Here is a 23,239-nt window from a genome sequence, read left to right as displayed (position 1 = left end):
AGGCCTGATGGATGGGACAGTATGAGAAGATCTACCGGAGAGGGGAACAAGGACTCCGTTCTTGCTATGTGCTCTGCCCAAGGTCCTCTGCGCTGTCCCTATAAGGCCCCTGGAGTCTCTCTTCTGGGCTCCGCTACCCACTATACTCACGCAGTCCCTTTCCCTCTATAAGTCAAGACCTCAGTCCCCTTCCCCGTGTGCCCTCCTCGGGTCACTGCAGCCATCCTGCACGACACTTCCCGGCCCTCCGGGACTCTCCCGCGCTCTGACCACCACCCGGTCTAAAAGTAGGTCCACCCACTATGTCTAGGTTCTTCCATCGCGGCTCCACCCGTAGTTCTTTCGAGGTCCGCAGCCGCCGCCTTTGGAGATTTCCCAGCAAGTTTTCGAAAAGCTGCCCATTGGGACGCGGTCCTACCGGGCTCCGCCCTCTCTGCTGCCGCTCGGGTCTCCATCCCTCCTCCCATGCCTGGTACCCAGTGCTGCAGCCTCTCGGGTCCGGGCGGCCCGCGACAGCCCTGGGTTGCACCCACAGCTGTAGGCGGCAGAGGGACCAGGAACCCTTGGCTACAGTCAGCACCTGGCAGTACCGGGTTGGGGAAATAGGGACTCAGAGAGACCAGGGTCCAGGAGAGGGCGGGTCGTCTGAGCATCAGAAAATAGCTCCGGTAGGAAACGTACTTCAAGCACAAGGTTCCTAGATGTTAGCGGTCCGGACCCAATCTCCCTTCTCCCAACATTCAACCCACACGCAAGTAAGAGCCTGAGAATGAAGTGCGGAATGTTTATTGGGCAAAGGATGCGGGTTCGTGGGCATTAGAGGGAGTACAGAGATGATCCAGACCGTGCTGGTGCTTTTGCCGTGTCTTCCACGAGGACCTCACCTCTTGGGAAGAGTAGGAAACCAAGACTCAGGAGAGGTCGCACCACTTGCAAAGGCGCACACAGCACAGCCAGACTGAAGCCCAGTTCCAACTGACACCCAGGCCCAGAGGGGCAACAACTTTGGTCTACATCGCACAGCTAGACGGGAGAAAAGACAAAGTGATGTTTCTCTTTGGGGGACAGGTGGGGAAACTGAGGCCTAGGGTAAGGCAGTAACCTCAGCAGAACTGGGAATGTATGTACGGGTGTGACGCTGTGTGGGTCAGACGTGGTGGCCCAGAGAGGGCAGGGCGGAGCTCAGTGCAGGCGCACGTGCTGCGCCAGCTCAGAGGCGTCCTGGAAGCGGCGCGGACAGAGCGGGCAGGTGTGCGGTGGGCCAGCGCGCGCGCGGTGGGTGGCGCGGTGCCGCGACAGGTGGCTGGAGCGCTTGAAGGCTTTGCCACAAGCACCACACGTAAAGGGCTTGAGGTCCGAGTGGGACACGCGGTGGCTCTGCAGCCGCAGAGGGCTGGCAAAGACACGAGCGCACTCCGGGCAGCTGTAGCCCTTGCGAGGACCTGGCTCTCCCGGGGTCGCCTCGCGCTGCGGCGGGCCCCGAGGTTCCTCCTCCAGCTGCACCGTGTACGTGTAGGGGACCCCGTTGGCGTCGATGAGCAGGTGGCGGCCCAGCCGCGGTTGTCGCGGCCCCGCCACCGAGGAAGTAGTGGAGGAGGGGCCTTCCGCCTTGGGAAAAGGGGGAGTCTTGGGGGGCGGCGGGTCCATGACCTCCGGGGAGGAGGACCGAGGGTGGGGTGGCCGCGGCGGCAGCAGCAGCATCTGGAGCGGCAGCTGGGAGCGGCGGAGGGAAGAGAAGTTAAGATCGTCTCTTCCTTTCAGGAAAAAAAAATTCCTAAAAAGGAAGGTGTTCCTATTCTCTGCCAGACTCTGTGCCACTGACCTACCTCCCTACGAAGTGAAAACTGACTCCAGTCCCCATCTCTGGGACTCCTCCACCAGGGCTGGGCAACACCCAGCTCCACCCGACTCAGGTCAGAACCTCGGACATCCTCCGGATTCCCTCCGCCCATCCCCACCCACCGCAATCCGTCTCCAAGTCCATTCTCTCCTTTTAGCTTAGGTCCTCTCTAACCTCACATTCCCGGCCCCGGTGGCCTCCGGGATTTTCCTCCCATCTACCCTTCTCTCTTTCCCAGAGCTCTACTCAAGCTCTGGCTTAATCCTCTCCCTCAGGTCCCACAACACCCCGGGGGTGGGGGGCTCTCCACCCCACTCGATGCCCTTCAGGGCCTCCCAAATCTCCACAGTTGTCGTGGCCTCAAGTTCCCTCCCTAGATACTTGCCCAGAGTCCCACTAACCCAATTCCCCACTTTCCACTCAGGGCTCTTTTATGTTATCCCCACACTCTGCACTTGGAGGTCTTGCCATTCTCTCCCCACATCGTCTCTACTGCCTTCCTCCTGTATGCGCCCCCATCTTGTTGCATTTCTTCATTCACCACCATCCCCAGCCCCCTCCCCTCCCCCGGAAAGTATCCTGACATCTTCTTTCTCTCTCCACCGCGGCCACCACCGTGGAGCCTCCTCCCATTTGCAGCCAGACACCGGGCCTTCTGGATTCCCGTTCCCGCACCAGCTCTCCCTAACCTTGGTCCCTCCTCTCTAGATGCAGCTGGCATCTCTTGTCTCTCTTCACCTCCCCGGTTACATGATGCATAGTCCCTCGCCTGGGGCGCTCTAGCACCTTGGTCCACTGAACCACCGGGTCCCGTTAGATCCCCAGGGCCTTCCTACTCCACTGGCTTCCACACGGAGCCCTGCCCTCCCGACGCCCCTCTCTCCTAGCCTCCCCGCCCCGACCCACACCCAGAGCCCCGCCGGCCTCGCGCCCAGCCCAAGCCAGGCTCCTCCCTCCATCCCGGCCCCCGTACCCGGTGCAGCAGCCTCTCGGGTCCGGGGGAGAGCGGGGCCGAGGTCCCGGACGGACCCGGGCTTGCCCTGACGAGCGCCGCGGCAGGAGCGAGCTTCCGGGTAGCTCCGGGCCGGCGGCGCCGGGGACGCGGGTCGGGGGGCGCAGGGGCGCGAGGGGCGACGGCGTCCCTGGGAAAGAGCGCCGATCAGAAACGCACGCTCCACACACGAAGGTTCCGACGCCGGCGTCGGCCCCTCTAGTGGGAGCGCGCGGTGGGGGGCGGGGGTGCTGGCGCGTGGCCAGCGAGAGGGACCTGCAAAAGAACAGTTCCCCGTTGCGTGGCCCCATCCTCAGAAAGCGCCGTTCCTTGGCTTTGAATGGCCAGTAAACTGAAGCTTGGTACCGTGAAGTCTCGCAAACCACCCATTAAGAACTGGAATGTGCAGTTTGCCATCTTTCCACCCTGCCTCCCCTTTCCGCTCAGGCAAAGCCACTTAGAGAGTTAGAGAAAGGGTGTTACTGTTGGTTGAGCACATGGAGAGGCTGAAGTCCAGAGGCCAGATGTCTGCTCTGGTGTGGTCCGGGCGTAATCCTGACATCTCCTAAACAGGGAAGCCAATGCCCAAAGAAGACGTTGCCAGATTAGGTGAGGTATACGTGCTCCACTGAACACATGGGGAAATAGGCTGGAGAAGACCAGATGTTAGGTAAAAAGGTGCTATGCTTACAGTGACTCTGTGATATTCCTTGGCTCCCGGTTGCTAAAATACCTTTCCATACGAGCTGCAACGCTTACACCAGATAATGACATAGAAAGGGAAATGCTCTTGCTGAGCATATGGGAAAACTGAAACCTGGAGCTTTAGGTATCCAAGTGGGAACAGAGCTTGAGGTATAGCACAGTCGGTAGAGTGCTTTATCTAGCGTGCCCTCTGGATTCGATCCTCCGGGTGTAGTAGTATCTCACTCAAGCCTTTAATCCCAGCTCTCCAGAAGTGGAAACTGGAGAATCAGAAGTTAAAGGTCATCTTCGGCAACATAACAAGTTGGAGGCCAGCCTGGGCTACATGAAACCCTGTCTCAAAATAAAGGTGGAGGTGAGGGGGAGGCTGTGATTCTGGCCAGTGATCAGGTGGGGAGTAAAGCCCAGAGGATGCCAGACACTCTAGGCACAGACATGGGAAGGTGTATTCTTCCCATTGAATACATGGGGAAGCTGAGACTCGGAGAACCAGACTTTCTACATATTATGCAGTCAAGGAAGCTGGTTCTCCGGAATGGAGAAGAGTGCAGGCAAGGGCACTGGAGCCCTTTGCCCAGTGTAGCTGGCACTCTGGGCCCTTCGAGGAGGGTCTGAGCAGTCACTGTTATGTTAGGGGTGTGTCCTAGGGCTAAGTGCTGGAATCATGTACTAGAAGTTGAGAGGGAGCAACAGCTGGAAATAGCCGAGGGACACCGGGCGGTGGTGGCGCACACCTTTAATCCCAGCACTCAGGAGGCAGAGACAGGCGGATCTCTGTGAGTTTGAGGCCAGCCTGGTCCACAGAGCTAGTCCAGAACAGGCTCCAAAGCTACAGAGAAACCTGTCTCAAAAAACAAACAAAGGAAATAGCTGAGGGAGAGGAGGGTTAGTCCGGCGCCCAGCCTGAGGACCCTCAAAGGGTGGACAAGCCCCCTTGTAAAGTTGTCCAATGTATAGCTGGTGTGAGTTCACTAGGGTCCGTGGAAAGAAGTCCTTCAGTCCAACATCTTTCTGTTGATGGCAATGCTATCATCCCTGTGTGGTGTGACACACACTCAGAGCTTGAACTGAAACCAGTGTTCTGGGGCTTTGAAGTATAGAATTTTTCATGCCTTAGATTTACCCTGTGGAACCACTATATAAACTTACTTTTTCTTCTTGAGACAGAATCTCAAGTAACCTAGCCTGGCTTGAAATTTGCTATGTAGCCTAAGATAACCTTGAACTCCTTTTATTTTATGTATATGAGTGCTTTACCTGCAAGTATGTATATGCACTTGTGTGTGCTTAGTGCCCTTGAAGGTCAGAAGAGGGCATCGGATCTCCTAGAACTGGAGTTGGGGTGTTGTGAGCTACTGTGGGTGCTGTGACTGGAACTCAGGTCCTCTACAAGAGCAAAGGAGTTCAATCCCAAATGACTCACATGGTGGAAGGAAAGAACCAACTCCAAAAGTTGCCTTCCAACTGCCACATACATGCACATGAGCACACATAAATGAATATTAAAAAACTAAGCCAAGAAGAAGGTGGAGGCACAATATGAATTATCAGTTAGTGAGTGGGTGACTTCTGATCACTCAATCCAAATGCCGAATATTATATTCCCCTTCTCCCTCAAAAGATGCTTGAGGGTGGAGCTGGAGCAAGCCCCAGAAATAGTTAAGAGCCTAATAAGATTCTTCAAACTGAATTGAATGTTACATTTGCACATCCAAAACCTTGTCAGGGATGGAGAGGTGGCTCAGCAGTTAAGAGCACACCACACAGACTGACAATACAAATTCAAAGGCACACCCTGGTAAGCCATCTCACTGGCCTGAGTCGCTTGGCTTTATCCACCCAGCAGGGAAGCAGTTTTACTGTCCATTATCAGGCCCCATTGACCCGAACATTCGATGCCAACTGCAGAGCTTCCAACAATCACCAGGACCATAAAAAATAAGTGTGAGCCAGGGCTGATGCCAGAAGCTGTGTGTGAAGCAATGCCCTTCTAGAATGCTGGCATCCTTGAGGGGCTTCCCTCTGACTGATGTTGCCTTGGGCTCCAGTGTTGCAGGTCCCAGGCACAGGCAACTCTTGAGGGCCTTCATATTCCACAGACAATGGAATCCCTCACCAGCCCAGGCCCAGGGATCCAGAGGACAAGGGGCTCCTCCACTATCTACCATAGGAGATACCACTCCCACCAATGACACTGTTTTCAAGGCGAGGGAGGAGGAGGAAGAGGATAGAGAAGACAGAAACCACGGAGAACAGAAGAAGTGAAAGAGAGAGGTGACCTCAGCCTTGGCACAATCAGGAACAGGGTGGGCAGAAGTTTGGAATCTGGAGCTTGAAAGGAGAGAATTATTAATTAAAATTCCCTCTGCCAGGCCTCCTACGCCGCTGCCTCCCCTGACACCTGTGGGTTTCCAGCATACCCCAAGTTGGGGTCAATGGCTTTGCAATGTCCCAGGCTGACTGGGGACACCCTGGGACAGTGATTACTAATCCAGCTCCATACCAACGGCAGGCAACACAGTCGCTCTTCCTGGAAGCACCAGAACACGCCCCTAAGCTTTGCGGAGCTTCTGAACCTTGGGGAACCAGCATAGGAAGCCTGTGCTGGCTTGTGTAGCTAGGGCTGTCCTGAAACTCACTCTGTAGACCAGGCTGACCTTGAACTCAGATTTGCCAGCCTCTGCCTTCCCAGTGTCGGGATTAAAGGCATGTGCCACCATCACCCAGTTTGTCAACTTGACACAAGGTAGAGTAGACTGGGAAAGGGAATCTCAATAGAAAAAAAAAAAAAATGTCTCCAGTAGTCTGGTGAATAGAGATCCTAATTAGTCTAAACAATAGCAACCAGAGTCGGGTATGGAGGGTGAAAGCTGAAAGGCCGGAGAGCAGAGCAGCCAGCCACTAAAGGCTTCTTACCTCTACGAAATCCGTCTCCACCCGCCTTATATTCCTGTCTCCACCTCCCTAGTGCTGGGATCAAAGGCATGAGCCACCCCCGCCTGGCTGTTTCTCTTTTAGACTCGATCAATCTCGAGTAGCCCGGGGTGGCCTTGAACTCCTGATCTTGCTCCCTCCTCCCCAAGTGCTGGGATTAAAGGTGTGTGTCACTGCCGCCTGGCCTCAAAGGTTAACTAGTGACTTGCTTCGTCAAAATACACAAGAGATTGACGAGGAGGCAAGTTTGTGGGACATTTTTTTTTTTGATTAATGACTGATGTGGGGGGCCCAGGCCACTGTGCGTGATGTCACCCCTGAGCAAAAAGTCCTGGGATGTATAAAAAAGCAAACTGAAGAAGCAATGGGAATCAAGCCAGTAAGCTGCCCTCCTCCGTGGTCTCTTCTTCAGGTCCTGCCGTGAGTTCTGCCTGACTTCCCTCCCTGGCGGACTGTAAGATAAAATAAGCCCTTTCTCCCCTAAGTTGCTTTGGTCACAGTCTCTGCACTGGAAAGCACACTGGACAAACCCAAGCTGATCATCATGTAACTTTCCCAAAAAGGAACTCTCTCCCAGGCCTTATGGGGGCGACAAAGTTCAAACTATTAAAACGTTTCCTCCATTTTCACAGATTGTGAGATTCAAATTCAAAGACTTAAGGATGAGGCTGGTGAGATGGCTCATGGATAAACGGTCTTGCTGCCAACGCCGACAGCCTGATTGACACCTGGCCTGAGTTTGACCAGAGACTCACATGATGGAAAAAGAGAACTGATTTCCACAAGCACACCATGGCATGCATAAACACACTATTTTTAAAATGTTTTAGTTTAGAAAGAAGACCACTTCCTCAGTGAACAGTTACCAGCATGTAAAAAAGGACCCCCAAGTGGAGAATCCCTGGCCCTCGAGGTTAATCCAAGGCTGAAGAGCCACGTGTTAGATGAAGGACAAGGAGAAACTACAAACTACGTGGCCCTTTCATTCCCTACTTATACAGAGCACTACACATTCATGAGGAGACTACCTTCTCGCCCCCACAGTATACACAACTGCTCCTTTGTAGCCCAGTCCGGGCTCAGACTTGCAATCCTCTGCCTCATTATTATAGACACCACCTAACATAACTACTGAGTTGTTTTTTAACCTTACTTTTTTGTTTGTTCGTTTGTTTTGCTTTTCGAGACAGGGTTTCTCTGTGCAGCTTTTGGAGCCTGTCCTGGATCTCACTCTGTAGACCAGGGTGGCCTCGAACTCACAGAGATTCGCCTGCCCGTGCCTCCAGAGTGCTGGGATTAAAGCCATGCGCCGCCGCCGCCACCCAGCTGTTTGTTAAGACAGGGTCTCACTATGCAACACTGACTGGCCTGGAACTCAAAGAGATGATTATGCTTGCTTCTGCCTCCTGAGTGATGGCATTAAAGGCGTGCACCACCGTACTCTGCTTTATTTTTTAACTGGGTATATATGCTGCTGCTGCTGCTGCCGTCACATGAGTGCCCTGGTGGGAGCACTGCAGAAGACATGGGATTCCCCTCCCTGGAGCTAGGGCTGCAGGTGGTTGTGAGCCACCCAGTGTGGGTGCTGGGAACTGAACATGGATCTTCTGCAGCAGCAGCAGGAAGCACTCGGCCACTGAGCCACCTCTCCATCCCCGTAACTACTTAAAAAAGGTTTTTAAATGACATTTATTGGTAGGCAGGGCAGAGTGCATGCCGCAGCACTTGTGTGGCGGTCAGAGGACAACTTGGGAAAGCCAGTTCTTCACCTTCTACCATGTGGGTCCCAGGAATTGAACTCACGTCTTCAAGCATGGCAGCAACGACCCTTACCCACTGAGCCATCTCTCCGGCTCTGGAATATCTGCTTCTAATAGCGGCTATATGGATTCAGCTTTACCTGACTGTATTCATCTTGATAACTACCATAACTGCCCCAGAGTAAGCCTTGGTTTTCCTTGCAGCCTCTCAGTGAACCAGACATACCATTAGAGTAGCGTGTGGAGTTTCATTGACGGGGAGAGAGCTGCCCCTTTGACACTAGCTGAAGCTAATCAGACACAGTTCCCGCTGGCCTTTCCTGCTGGGGCAGATGTCAGCGTTGCTCTTGCTGCCGCCTAGGCGCACACTTCTCTCGACATGTCCCCTCGATAACCTCCACTCCATGGAATCCTGATCTGTCTGCCTCTTTTCTGCAGTCGAATCACGGCCCTTGGCACTGGCTCTCACACACTGGTGTGTATTTTTACACTCGTGACTCCTCAGTTAGTCCTAACTTCATGTCGTGGGCCCCAACGCCAAGTCAGTCACAGCTGTATTAGACAGACAAATACACAGAAGACAGATAAACAGACAACTACAATGCAGGATGGGGGAACAGCGCACTCGGGAGGCAGAGGCGGGTGGAGCTCTGTGAGCTCCATCCAGGTCAGCCTGGTCTACGCAGAGAATTCCTGGCCACCCAGGGCTATACAGTGAGATCTGTAGCTAGAGTTTTTCTCTCCAGGTCCCACCAAGCCCTGGCAGTCCTGTACCCCACTTGTAAAATAAACACACAGACGCTTACATTATTTAAACTGCTCGGCCATTAGCTCAGACCTACCATTGTCTGGCCATTTCTGTCAATCTATATATCGCCACATGTTCCGTGGCTTTACCTGCTGCCTTTACATGCTGCTCCCTGGACGGCAGGCTGGCGTCTCCTCCAGACTTCCACCTCCCAGTCTCTCTTCCCTATTTGTCCCGCCTATCCTATACTTCCTGCCTGGCTACTGGCCAATCAACGTTTTATTTATTCACACCATACAGCACATCCCACAGCAGAGATCCTTCAAGTGGTCCTGGGAGACGGCTCTACAGGTAAAGGTGATTGCCATCAAACCCGATGACCTGAGTTTGACCCCAGGACCAACGTAGTGCAAGGAGAAGATTGACCTCTGAACGTTATCCTCTTGACACCCCTTAGGATGTGTGCACTCATACAAACACACACAAAATAAATGAATAAAACATGATTTAAAATATTTAAAGTGGCCAGGCAGTAGTGGCTCACACCTTTAATCGAAGCACTTGGGAGGCAGAGCCAGGCTGATCTCTGTGAGTTCCAGGCCAGCCTGGTCTACAGAGTGAGATCCAGGAAAGGCACAAAGCTGCACAGAGAAACCCTGTCTCAAAAAACCAAAAAAAAATTAAAGTGGACTTTAATGTTTAATGTGCATGGATATATATATATATATATATATATATATATATATATATATATATATATATCTGTGTGTCACTTGCATATCTGGTGCTCAAAAAGCCTAGAAGAGTTATCAGATTTCATAGAACTAGAGTTAAAGATGGTCGTGAGCCACCATGGGAGTGGTGGGACTCAAAACAAGGTCTGGAAGAGCAGCCAGTGCCGCGCTGCGGCCCCCCACCCCATACAGGGTTTCTCTGCATAGCCTTGGCTGTCCTGAAACTCACTCTGTAGACCAGGCTGGCTTTGAATCACAGATGTGCCTGTCTCTCTGTCCCCTGAGTTCTGGGATTAAAGGCACATGCCACCACCGCCAGGCACAGCCAGTGTTCTTAACTGCTAAGCCATCTCTGAGTCAGCTAGAGACTCCGCTTGAAAAAGGGCGGGGGAAGGACTTGTAAAGGCCAAAACCACAAGACCGCTTGAGTGTCCGCACAAGCAAGCAAGAGCTGCTCTGCTTTGTTAAGGTTCAAGGGGACCTCAAAATAGTCCTTGACTGTCTGCCTGAGCAGGTTACAGAAGCCAAACCAACCAACAAACAGTTAGTTGTAGCATTACAAGAAGATGGTCACGCTGTACACTGCTCCATGGGGGCACTGGGTACCAAGGTGGATGCCTAGCATGAATGGAGTACGATTTTTGTTGTTGTTCTTTGTTGTTGTTTTTCCCTGTTTAGTCCTGGCTGTCCTGGAACTCACTCTGTGGTCCAGGCTGCCCTTGAACTCAGAGATCCACCGGCCTCTGCCTCCCCAGTGCTGGGATTAAAGGCCTGCGACACCACCACCCTGCAAAAATGAATCTTTTAATAAATTAACATAAAATTTTAAGATCACTCTAATCCTATACTGTTAAATATAATGTTGAAGACAATAAGGGCAGGGTTTTGTTGAGAAGCCCATGCCCACACGTGAATAAATTTTATCTTGTTTGTTTGTTTGTTTGTTTGTTTGTTTGTTTCGAGACAGGGTTTCTCTGTGTAGCTTTCTGCCTTTCCTAGAACTCACTTGGTAGCCCAGGCTGGCCTCAAACTCACAGAGATCCGCCTGCCTCTGCCTCCTGAGTGCTGGGATTAAAGGCATACGCCACCACCGCCTGGCTATTTTATCTCTTCTGTGTGCCTCTTTCTCCTAATTCTTGTGCTTAAATTCTATTATTAGCAGGGCATGGTGGCATGTGTTGCTCTTGCAGAGGACCGGGATTCTGTTCCTGTCATCCACAAGGTGGCTCTCAACCAGGCATAGCTCCAGTTCCTGAGGATAACATGCCCACCTACATCCAGGCAAAACACTCACACACGCCTTTAATCCCAGCATTGGGAGACAGAGGCAGGGGGATCGCTGAGTTCCAGGACAGCCTGGGCTCACAGAGAAAGCCTGTCTGGGGAAAAAAAAAAAAAAAACACAAAGCAAAACAAACAAAAAACATATGAACAAAGTAAGATCAATAAATCTTTCTTAAAATTTTGGGGGAAAATGAAAAGTCTTTTAACATTGAGACTCTGGAAAAGGCTGATGTTGTGACCCACAGAGAAAGACAAATCCTAAGCTAAGAAAGGGGTGTTGGAGACTGAGAACTTGAGTTGGGATTTGTGGGTCATAGTGTCCCTCTCCTTTCCCTCTCTCTCTCTCTCTCCTTTGAACACACCTTGTTGTTGTTGTTGTTGTTGTTGTTGTTGTTGTTATTTTGAGTTCAGCAAAAGCTCATGATTTTATTATCTTCATAACAAATCAGCTTAGAAGTGGATTCCTTGGCCCTTTCTCTCCTTATCTCCTCCCAGTTCAAAATGCTTGCATCTCTTAACAGCCGCCATTCTCTTGAATGCAGTGAACTTCAGAGAGGATTTCAAAATACGAAAATAACACCCACACTAGTTCTCACGTGCTGCATGCTGTCTGCAAAGGGTATCTTGCTCTGTACATGGTTTTATTTCATTGCTCTGAGTGGTAACAGAGAATCTGTCCTGGTCACAAACATTATCCCCCCACACACACTTTTTCCTTTGTAGCCCAGGCTGGCCTTGAACTTAAAGATCTGCCTGCCTCTGCCTCCCCAGTGCTGGGGGGGATTAAAGGCGTTTCTGCCACTACTGCCACCACCACCACCAGAAAACATTATCTAAAAGCTAGGCTTGGGGGTGGCCCAGGATCTGGGAGCATTGGCTGTTCTTCCAGAGAACCCCAATTTGAGCCCCAGCCCCTACATGGTGGCTCACAACACTCTGAAATTGCAGCTCCAGGGAATCTGACACCCTCTTCTGGTCTCTACAGGCACCTACACACACATATACACACATATATACACACACATACACACATACACACACACACACACACACACACACACACACACATAATTAAAAATAAAATAAGATTTTAAAACCAAAACAAAGCTGGGAGGTGCTGGGACAGCTAGTAAAGGTGCTTGTTACCAAGGCGCATGGCCTGCACAAATTCATCCCTGGGCCTCACACGGCATCAAGGAAGAACTGGACTTGTGACCTCCAAATGTGCCTCTTGGCACATGGGTGCCCCCTGCAGTAAGTAAATAAATGCATACATAAACACATTAAAAATGAGCCTGATTAAGCTGTAGATACTATTTAAAATAGGAAAATACATATATGGATAGTCACTACATGAGTCTTGCAACTTTTGTTTGACATTATTTTTTTAGACTTTAAAATATTTACTTCTTTCATTTTATGCATGGGAATGTGTTGCCTGCACGTATGCCTGTGCCAGAGGAGGTCAGAAGAGGATGTTACAGTTACAGGTGGCTCTGAGCTACCCGAGGGTGTTGGGAAGTGAACCCAGGTCTTCTGGTTGAGTGGCCAGTGCTCTTAAATGGCTGAGCCATCACCTAAGTCCCCTTAGTTCAATTTTTTTTAAATAAAATATTGGTGTCAGGGAGCCTGTAGACAATTTTTTTAAAACTGACATACATACAGGCATACATGCAAGCAAAACACTCATACACACAAAATAAAATAGTACAATTAAAAATAATGGGTTGGGGATTTAGCTCAGTGGTAGAGCGCTTGCCTGGCAAGCACAAGGCCCTGGGTTCGATCCTCAGCTCCAAAAAAATTAATCAATCAATTAATTAATTAATTAAAATTTAAAAATTAAAAAAATATATAAATAATGTTAAGGCCAGGAAGTGGTGGTGTTCGCCTTTAATCCAGCACTCGGGAGGCAGAGCCAGGCGGATCTCTGTAAGTTGGATGCCAGCCTGGACTACAGAGCAAGAACCAAAGCTACAGAGAAACCTTGTCTCGGAAAAAAAAAAAAATTAAATAATTGGACATGGTAGTCATATTTTTATTCCCAGCACTCAGGAGTCAGTAAGATCTGTCTAAGTTTGAGGCCAACATGGTGTACATAGTAAGTTTCAAGAGAACCAGGATTATGTAGTGAGACCATTGCTCAAAATAAAAGATTTACTATTGAAGGTACTGTTAGGATACTTTTTTTTGCTTACATTTTCTTATCTACTATGTGTCCTAGTTTGTTCTTTCTGTCTGTCTGTCTGTCTGTGTATGTGTTTCTCTGTGTCTCGGTCTCTCTCTGTCTCTTTCTCTCTCTCACCTTCTCCATCTGTGCTGAGGAGAGAACCTAGCACCTTGCACATACCAGGCAAGCACTCTACCACGCAACTGCATTCCCAGCCTGAAACACAATTCCTACAGAAAACAGCTAGTGCTCATAACCTCTGAGCTGTCTCTCCAGCTTATTTAAAAACAGAGAAACACCGCAGTTCTAAGAACTGGGGGGTCAAGTGCCCACGCAGTACTTGGCTCTTCTGAGTACCATTTGGCTGCTAGATGACTAGTTTTGAGTGAGTTCTTTCCTTATTCTGGTCTCGTTTTCCAGTCTAGAGAATGAAGCAGCGAGATTTCTCTTGTGTGTACCTGGTACCGTGGAACACAAAATGAGAAAGAGGAAATGCCTCTGTGGGAAGTGACTTTGCTGGGGAAGGGAGAATCCTACTTAATTTGAGAAGGGGGATTGACCCTGCCAATAAGGGAATTTTATACTCTTGGCTTGGCTGCTTCCAGCTGGAGCATTTTTGCAAAGTGCCGGAATAAACACCTTTCACTCATAGTTGTCCTCAGGTTACAACCTTTAATATTTCTCATGTAGGAGGGGTTGGAGATTTAGCTCAGTGGTAGAGCGCTTGCCCAACAAGCGCAAGACCCTGGGTTCGGTCCTCAGCTCCGGAAAAAAACAAAAATATTTCTCGACTCTTCTCTGAATCTTCTCTGAAATAGTGTTTAGACTGACTGCTGCCTGGGTTTGGCAGCACCAGAGACATGTGACCTATAAGATGGATCTGGCCTGGCAGAGGTGGTACACACCTTTAATCCCAGCACTTGGGAAGCAGAGGCAGGTGGATCTCTGTGAGTTCGAGGCCAGCTTGGTCTACAGAGTGAGTTCCAGGACAGGCTCCAAAGCTACCCAGAGAAACCCTGTCTCAAACAAACAAACAAAAAAAGAATGTCCATCTTGCAGGAACCCTAGGAGAGGTGTGTGTGGGTGTGTGTTGGGGGGGGGGATTGACACTTAAAATCCCAGGAGGTGGAGGAGACCGCCCTGCATTAAGGGATGGGTGTATAAGGTTTTTCGTTTTGGGGCTGGAGAGATGGCTCAGGGCTTGGGAGCACTAGCTGCTCTTCCAGAGGTCTTGGGTTCAATTCCCAGCAACCACATGGTGGCTCACAACCGTCTATAATGAGATCTGATGCCCTCTTCTGGCCTGCAGGCAACATGCAAGCAGAACACTGTATAAATAATAAGCGGATAAGTCTTTTTTAAAAAGGTTTTTGTTTCATCTCATCACTAACTATGTCCTCCTGAGCTGTGGGCTCCTGTCATTGACAAAACAGAAATGATTCTCTGTTACTGCTCAAGGCGATGAAATAAAACCATGTACAGAGCAAGATACCCTTTGCAGACAGCATGCAGCACGTGAGAACTAGTGCGGGTGTTATTTTCGTACTTTGAAATCCTCTCTGAAATTCACTGCATTAAAGAGAATGCTTGCTGGCCATTAAGAGATGCAAGCAATTTGGCCAGGTGGTGGTGGTCCACATCTTTAAACCCAGCACTTGGGAGGCAAAGCCAGGTGATCTCTGTGAGTTCTTGGGAAAAAAATATAGATATAGATATAGATATAGATGCAAGCATTTTGAGCTGGGAGGAGATAAGAAGAGAAAAAGCCAAGTGATACAGTTCTAACTAAGCTGACTTTGTTATGAAAATGATAAAGTCATGAGCTTTTGCTTCTGGCCTCTGAGTACTGGCATGTATCTAAAGTTGTGTGTCACGGCACCTGTTCAAACTCTTCTATGGAAGAGCAGAAAGATTCTGGCCAAGCAGAGTGTGGTGGCACACGACTTTAGTCCAAGTACTTGGAGGGCAAATTTGAGGCCAGCCTGGTCTACAGGGTGAGTTCCAGGGTAGCCAGGGCTGCACAAAGAAACCCTGTCTTGAAAAAAAAAAAAAAAACCTGAATTTGATTCCAGCACCCACATTACATGGCTCAATAATTCATGGAACTCCAGCTCCAGAGAATACATCTCCATCTTCTGGCCTCTGCAGGCACCCATATACATATATGTATAAATTAAATTAAATAAAAATTGGTGGTGATATTTTATTTGTGCACCCTAATAAAGCTTATCTGAGGATCAGAGGAAAAGCCAGACACAATATTAAACCCAGAGGTCAGGCAATGGTAGCACAAGCCCTAATCCTAGCATTCAGGAGGCAGAGAGTCAATCTCTGTGAGTTCAAGGCCACACTGGGAATAGAGCCAGGCATGGTGGCACACGCCTTTAATCCCAGCAGGAGTTAACCATAGAGGTCTGGAGGTCTGTACAGACAGACAGGAAGTGATAGAGCTGGGCAGAGAGAGAAGTGAGATTGCAGGGCACAGAAAGGCACATAGACGTGGATATACAAGAAGTAGCTCACTCTGAAGGCTGAGGAGTTGGTGAGGTGAGGTTGGCTGTGGCTTGTCCTAGTTCTCTGGTCTTTCAGCTTTCACCCCAATACCTGGCTCTGGATTTTTTTTTTTATTAATAAGAACTTTCAAGATGTGTGTTACAAAAATTAAAGATAGTTTTATTTTTAATTATTTATGCTTTTGTGTGTGCCTGCACATATATATGTGTATCATGTGCATGCTAGTACTCACAGACACCAGAAGACAGTATCAGATACCCTGGAATTGGAATTACAGGCAGTTGTGAGCTAGCTGATGTAGACGCTGGGAATCAAACCCTGGTCCTGTGCAAGCATAGCCAGTGGTCTTTCCACACCACCTACCCCCATGGCCTGGCTCTTACATTCTTTTCGTCCCCTTGTGGAGGTTCGAAAAGGAATGACCCCATAGACTCATGGGTTTGAATGGTTGGTCCATAGGGAGGGCACTATTAGCAGGTGTGGCCTTGTTGGAGTAGGTGTGGCCTTGGAGGAAGTGTGTCACTGTGGACGCAGGTTTTGAGGTCTCAGATATGCTCATGCTATGCCCAGCGTGGAACAGTCTCCTTCTGTTGCCTGCGGATGGAGGTGTAGAACTCTCAGCTCCTTCTCCAGCACCATGTCTGCCTCCATGCCACCATGCTTCTCGTCATGACAACAGTGGACTGAACCTCTGAAACTGAAAGCCAGCCCCAATTAAATGTTTGCCTTTGTAAGAGTGGCCATGAGCCAGGCGGTGGCAGCGCACGCCTGTAACCCCAGCACTCAGGAGGCAGAGGCAGGCGGATCTCTGTGAGTTCGAGGCCAGCCTGGTCTACAAAGCGAGTTCCAGGAAAGGCGCAAAGCTACACAGAGAAACCCTGTCTCAAAAAACCAAAAAAAAAAAAAAAAAAAAAAAAGAGAGAGAGAGAGTTGCCATGGTCATGGTGTCTCTTCACAGCAATAGAAGCCCTGACTAAGATATCAGCCAGGAGCTTTTGACAGATTGCTGGTTACTTGTTGGGTTTTGGTGGTGGTGGTGGTCAACTTGACACAAGCTAGGGTCATCTGGGAAGAGGGAACCTCAACTGAGAAAATGCCTCCGTCAGCCAGGCCTGTAGACAAGCCCATGGGGCACTTTCTTGATTCCTAACTTGATCAATGAACTGTGATCAGAACATGTAGGCCCAATGAACTCTTTCCTCAGCCATTTGCTTTTGGTTAGAATGTTTTACCACTGCATTAAACCCCTATCTGTAAGTGATTTGCCACCTCCTCCACCTAACTAGGACACTGAGCAGGTTTACAGTACCAGGTGTTAACTAACCTCCCATGCAGTGGGCCTCAACTCTGATCAGAACGCGGTTTCTTACCCCGTTACAGAACTACCCCTACTGTCCTGCACATCATGTCTGCTACATCAGCAGTGTTACACACAAGTCCAGAAAGTTTATTTTAAAGGCTACATACATATCCAGGGCTGGAATAATCCTGTCTAAGTGCACATGCTTAGCATTCTTTTTTAATTAATTAATCATTTATTTATATTTTATGTATGAGTGCTCTGCATATATACCTGCACACCAGAAGAGGGCATCAGATCCTATAATAGATGATTGTGAGCCACCGTGTGGTTGCTGGGAACTGAACTCAGGACCTCTCAAAGAGCAGCAGTGCTCTTAACTGCTGAGCCATCTCTCCAGCCCTGCTTAGCATTCTTTTAAAAAAATGAGGGTTTTTTTGTTTGTTTGTTTGTTTGTTTGAGACAGAGTTTCTCTGTATAGCTTTGGAGCCTTTCCTGGAACTCACTCTGCTTTTTTTTTTTTTTTTTTTTTTTTTTTTTTTTTGAGCTGAGGCTCGAACCCAGGGCCTTGTGCTTGCTAGGCAAAGTGCTCTACCACTGAGCTAAATCCCCAACCCTGGAACTCACTCTGTAGCCCAGGCTGGCCTCGAACTCACAGAGATCTGCCTGCCTCCTCCTCCTCCCAAGTGCTGGGATTAAAGGCGTGCACCATCACCACCCGGCTTAACAATGGTTTCGAAAATATACTTTATTTTCTGTGCCAGAACACATGTGCGTGGAGGTCAGAGGACAACGTGCGAGAGTCGGTTCTCTCCTTCAACCACATGGGTCACAGGTATGGAACTCAGGTAGTCAGGCTTGACAGCGGGCACCTTGACCCTCTCACCAGCCCACAAGCCTAAGCATTCCGAAGGTTCTAGTCCAAAGGAAGCTGGCCTGCTGGGGCAATCACAGAGCTCAGTGGCTAATACAGCAGATGTTTCTTTGAAATGTGATGTATCCACGGTTTCAGCACCACGTTTGTGCTGACTACAGTCACTCTGAATTCAGCCCGAAGCAAATTTCACTTCCACCAACTATTCCCTACCAAAGAACAGGAGGGATAGAAGATTGTGTGGGTGTCTCTGAGGCTTGTCATGTGTGCCAAGTGGGACAAAAGACTATTATTTATATGTCATTAGCCAAAGAAAATCACATGGCCACATGTAACTTCAAGAAGAAATGCCACCATACCCCCTAGAAGAACAGAAATATTAGCTGTGGTGATAAATGTTCAGGGTCTCCCGCTCTACCCAAGTAAACAGTGTTTCAAAGCTCCTTCCCCATCTCTCTGTCTTGTTTTGTTGGTTTTTTTGAGACAGGGTTTCTCTGTGTAGCCCTGGCTGTCCTGGAACTCACTCAGTAGACCAGGCTGTCCTGGAACTCACAGAGATCCACCTGCCTCTGTCTCCTAAGAGGTGGAATGAAAAGGCGTGCACCACCACTGCCGCCGCCCTACCGTGTCTCTTTTCTGGCTGTTTCCTCTTCTACAGGTCTGTACAGAAGACAGAGGGAATGGAGTTGGGCATCGGGATGAATGCCTGTAATCACAGTACCAGAAAGATCAAGAGTCCAAGCCAAGGGCTGGAGAGGTAACTCAGCAGCTAACGCATTGGTTGCTCTTGCAGAGGACCCCAGTTTGGCTCCCAGCACCCACAGCTAACAACCATCTGTAACTTCCAGAGGCTATGACAACCTCTCTGGCCTCCGTGGGCACTGCAGACATGTGGTGCATAGACATACATGTAAGCCGAGCACCCATACCCACTAAAAAAAAAAAAAAGAATCCTTAAAAATCAAAATAGAGTTCAAGGCCAGCCTCGACTATATAGTAAGTTTGAGGCTAGCTCTCACGGTATGCGGTCTTGTCAGTAGGAGGGAAGGATGAGCGGGAAGAAAAGGAGGAGGAGGAGTTGGCCACAAAAATGTCGTGACTTATCCCAAGTCACAAAGTCAGGCCCCAGACTGAGTCAAGCACTCAGAAAAGCCCTGTCCTTGGTGCTGCTGAAAACCTGTTGACCTCTTTTCTCCTAAACATCACAGCAACTAGCAGGGATTTGCTTCCTTCTGGAAGCTCCTGCACTGCCGCTCACCGAGTCTCTGTCTTGACACAGACTTTTGCAAAACCTTCCAATCATAAACTGCGCCGCTCTGTCTCCTGAACCATAAATTGATAGTAACCTCAGAAACGTTTTCTGTAACGTAAAACAAAGCTTCTTCCGTGCCTTGAGGTTCAGATAAGCAAACTTCGGGCTTGGCCAGTTGTGGGTTTTTGTTTTGTTTTGTTTTAAAAAAAGGGACTCGTAGGGCCGAGCATAATGGCTCAGGGGCGAGCGGATCTCTGTGAGTTCGAGGCTAGCTTGGTCTACAAAGAGAGTCCGAGGCCAGCTCGGTCTACACAGCGAGAACCTGCCTAAACAATAATTTTTAAAAAGGGGAGGGGAACGACGTCGGAATTGGTCTCCAGGATGTGGCCGACCTCCCAGCTTTGAGCTCAGTCTGTCCGGTGTGGAGGACTGACAGGTAAGGAAGACTTTGTGCAGCGCCCCGCCGCGGCCCCACCCATCTACCCGCTATGGCCCGCCCCTCGCCGCCCTGCCGCGCGCTTGCGCAGCACCGCCCGCCGGGGCCCCGCCCCTCGCGGGGCGATCATCGGCCTCAGGGACAGGGTTTAGCTACAAGATGGCCGCCGCGCGCCCGGACCCCCCGACTCCGAGCTCACCGACCCGGGAGTCGCCATCCCCGGAGCCGTCGGACCTGGTGCGGGCGACGAAGGGGTCTGGGCCGGGTGTTCACGGCGAAGGAGCCCGCAGGCCAGGGGGCGGGGCCTAGGGGACGGGGCGGGGGTATGGTGACACTCCGGGGGCGGGGCTTAGGGAGGAGCCTATGGGGAATGAGGAGCGAGGCCTGGAGGAGGCGGGGCCTGGAGGCCTGGCGGAGGCGGGGCCTGGAGGCCTGGCGGAGGCGGGGCCTGGAGGCGGGTTGGGTTGAGGGCAGGGTAGAGAGGGGTGGAGTCTTAAGAGGAGCGGGCCGCTTGGGAAGTTACGGGGCTAGTGGATGGATGGTGGGGAAGGTGACCTCAAAGGGGAGTTATAATCCGGTCACCACGTTGGGGTGGCATGTGACAACACAAGGACTGCCTTAGGAATGCCCAGGGGAGGATTTTGGAGGAGAAATGGATGTGCCGGGTGACTTTGGAACCTCTAACTCGTGACTGGAGAGTAACTCGGAATACTCAACAAACATGCACTGGGTTTCAGGGGACCAAAACGGACGTCCTCTTGCAGCTTGCCGTCTTGTGAGGAGGAGTGACAATAAACATAATTCATTGTAATATGTTCTATAAGGGAAATAAAATGTAAACTGGTAGAGCGGGGTGGGGCGAGCTAAATTTAGACGGCAGAAGTCAGCTGGGTGACGGCTTATGTTTCCACGGCTGCCAGTGAGACAAGCGGGATCCAGATCGTGGTGGATATGATAGGGACGACACAGGGTTTTAAGTGCAGTGTGGAGTGGCAAATTGCATGCCCTCATTTACGTTTTACAAAGTCCATTGGGGTGCTCCAGAGAGGTGGGTAATGAGGGGCAGACGTAGGAACAGGGATTCCCTTGGAGTGGTGGTTTTCAGTTGTAAGGGCAAGAAACAATGAGGCTTTTAACTAGCATAGACAAGAGGTATGTCTGTGTCCCTGGTATATTTGGGGCAGGAAAAGGAAATGCCAACTGGATACAGCAAGAATTCTGGAGCGTGGATAACAGGGTCAAGAAACCAATGGCCAGGTCTGAAGAGATGGTTTAGCAGTTAAGAGCACTAGCTGCTCTTTTAGAGGTTCAGTTCCCAGTATCCACATGGAGGCTCACAACCAGCTTCCCTCATAGGGGATCTGGCCCTCACTTTGGCAATCCATAGGCATTGTACACTTGTAGTCAACGCAGGCACTCACACATACACAGAAAAAGAAAAGCTCAGGCCTGATAGTACATGCCTTTAGTCTCAGCACTCTGTGAGTTCTAGACCAGCCTGGTCTACACAGCAAGTACCAGGCCAGTTAAGGCTATATAGTGAAACTCTTGTTTCAAAATAAGTAAATAATAAATCATTTAAAAAAACAACAACAAGAAGAAGGATCCAGTGGACTTCAGAGGATCAAATATTTTATTTAAAAATTTATTCATGTATTTGAGGAAAGAGTGTGCATGTGTGCCATAGCACAGACATGTGGAGGTCAGAGGGCAACTTGGGAGAGTCAGTTCTGTCTTTCTACCCTGCGGGTCTCAGGGATCCTACTCAGTTCGTTAGCTTTGGCAAGTGTCTACCCAGTGAGCCATCTCCCCAGCCCGGGCAAGTGTTTTAGTAAGTGGAGGCATACTGAAGAATGCTGTCCGAGCAGGGCCCACAGCCTCCCGTTTCTTCTGCTCTCCAGGTCCTGGTGCCTGATGGTGGTTGCTCTGCCACTCCCCCAAGTGACCTCATCGAGATCCAGGTGGTAAAAGTTACAGATACTACATCGGTACCTGAGCCCCCAGAGCCGGGGTCTTTTCACTGTGCCCTGTGTCCCGCTGCCTTCCACCTGGTCTCAGAGCTGCTGTTCCACGAACATGGCCACCTGGCAGGCGTGGAGGGGGTTGGGCAGGGTGGGAACCCAAGCCGTTGTCACGTGTGTGGCCACAGCTGTCCAGGTCCTGCTAGCCTGCGTGCCCACTACAGCTTGCATACGGGAGAGCGGCCTTACCGCTGCCCACTCTGCCCACGGGCGTTTAAGGCCTTGGCACCTCTGCTCCGGCACCAACACCGACACGGGGTGGAGCCAGGCACCTCACGGAAGCTTCCACCCACAGCATCAACTGGACGGCCAGACCCAAGGGTGGCCGCGGCAGCTGCAGGGGCCGCGGTAGGCAAGCCTTTCGCCTGCAGGTTCTGTTCCAAGCCCTTCCGCCGCTCCTCAGACATGCGAGATCACGAGCGTGTGCACACGGGGGAGCGGCCCTACCACTGCGGCATCTGTGGCAAAGGCTTCACACAGTCCTCTGTGCTGAGCGGACACGCTCGGATCCACACTGGCGAGCGCCCCTTCCGCTGCACGCTCTGCGACCGCACTTTCAACAACTCCTCAAACTTTCGCAAACACCAGCGCACCCACTTCCACGGGCCAGGGCCTGGGGTGGGAGAGTCTGGAGGCCAACTGAGACCGACTTCGGTGGCCCAGGAATCAGGGAGTAAGCGTGGGACAGAGAACACTACTGAAGAAGGGCTCGGAGAGACTGTGAAGGGGAATGTGGAGGTTGACCAGTAGGCTGGGTCATAGGAAGCATGTCATAGGGGAAGTAGATGGACTAATAGTGGCAAAAGCCAAGGAGAAATAATGAGCAGCTGGGATTGGAGAACTGAGAAGCCAGCAGGTTCTGGTCTCCGAGAAACCCGCACTACACTTGAGACTCAGGAAAGAGGTACCTGCAATTCTATAGATGTCCAGCTACATGTGAAAATACAGAGACAGCTGAGCATGGCCCATTCCTGTAAGCCCAGTATTCTGGATGGTGAGGCAGGAGGATTGTAAGGTCCAGACCATCCCAGGCTGCAAAGCAAGACTATCCACTGCCACCTCCAGTCCAATCTGGACTACCTCTGGACAAAGAGGGGTTGCCCTAAGGTGGATAGTATGAAATATTTTGCCTACCTCAACTGGATTGCACTAGTCCTGGGATGCCTACCCTCCCTGGGCAGAAGATGCCCACCAGGCCATCTCTAAAGAAATACTGGGATGCCTTCTCCCTCCAAACCAGAGTACTTAAACCCCAGTTGGGAATCCATGATTCTCTAGGATGTGAGCCTGCCCATAGAGATTACCTTTAAGCTCTGTTCACCTCTCCATCCTACCCCATAGTGGTAGCCTACCAGACTCTTCAGGAAGCAACTGAGAGCACACACTGCAAGCAAGCAATCACCTGGTACCCCCTTAAGCTTTAGGTGCAGAGCCTGTGGTCTCCCATGTCTACAAAGAAGTTTCCGATTTCTCTATTTTCCTCCACTGTGAGGTAAACAGCTTCCTGCTTAGTCCTGGGCAATTCGGAGGAAGGGTTGGCTGATGACAACCTTGGTGGACTGGTCCAGGCTGTACAGCAAGAGAAAACACTGATGTAAGGGGCTAAAAGGACTCCGGAGCTGGAGTTTGGGGTGGGAGTGGGGACTTCCAGTCTGTTCCTATTAAAAGACTTTCTC

At 50.5% G+C, this 23,239-nt stretch overlaps 2 protein-coding genes and 1 non-coding gene across 5 annotated transcripts in view; 2 read left to right on the top strand and 1 right to left on the bottom strand.

Moving 5' to 3' along the window:
- The window catches only part of Znf784 (zinc finger protein 784), a 27,196-nt gene extending 3,957 nt beyond the window's left edge, over positions 1 to 23,239 (top strand). Inside the window, exons 1-2 of one of the 2 annotated variants that reach the window (XM_036181976.1) lie at positions 18,870 to 19,779; positions 21,444 to 23,239. In XM_036181976.1, coding sequence (XP_036037869.1) covers positions 19,702 to 19,779; positions 21,444 to 22,313 — 948 coding nt within the window. In that variant the 5' untranslated portion in view covers positions 18,870 to 19,701 and the 3' untranslated portion in view covers positions 22,314 to 23,239. Of the gene's footprint in view, positions 1 to 18,869; positions 19,780 to 21,443 lie in introns of those variants that run through there. The other variant, XM_036181969.1, reaches the window with a different exon arrangement.
- On the bottom strand, positions 771 to 2,998 carry LOC118580357 (zinc finger protein 580). 2 transcript variants are annotated; one of them, XM_036182021.1, is made up of 2 exons: positions 2,814 to 2,998; positions 771 to 1,713 (listed from the first exon to the last, which is right to left on the bottom strand). In XM_036182021.1, exon 2 carries the CDS (start codon positions 1,699 to 1,701, stop codon positions 1,183 to 1,185), a length of 519 nt encoding a protein of 172 aa, XP_036037914.1. In that variant the 5' UTR covers positions 1,702 to 1,713; positions 2,814 to 2,998; the 3' UTR covers positions 771 to 1,182. The 2 variants fall into 2 exon arrangements, with proteins under 2 accessions (XP_036037914.1, XP_036037923.1); XM_036182030.1 differs by lacking the exon at positions 2,814 to 2,998 and adding an exon at positions 2,530 to 2,724.
- On the top strand, positions 12,724 to 12,796 carry Trnaa-ggc. Its single transcript has one exon. It is a non-coding gene; the product is annotated as a tRNA-Ala (tRNA).

Source organism: Onychomys torridus, chromosome 1 (assembly GCF_903995425.1).
Source record: "Onychomys torridus chromosome 1, mOncTor1.1, whole genome shotgun sequence".
Lineage (NCBI taxonomy): Eukaryota > Metazoa > Chordata > Mammalia > Rodentia > Cricetidae > Onychomys > Onychomys torridus.
Note: the sequence above shows the minus strand (reverse complement) of the source record. Positions and strands in the feature narration are given on the sequence as shown.

What these genes read in the sequence shown, in the direction of transcription:
- LOC118580357 (XM_036182021.1), bottom strand. Translation starts at nt 1,701, where the DNA reads ATGCTGCTGCTGCCGCCGCGGCCACCCCACCCTCGGTCCTCCTCCCCG.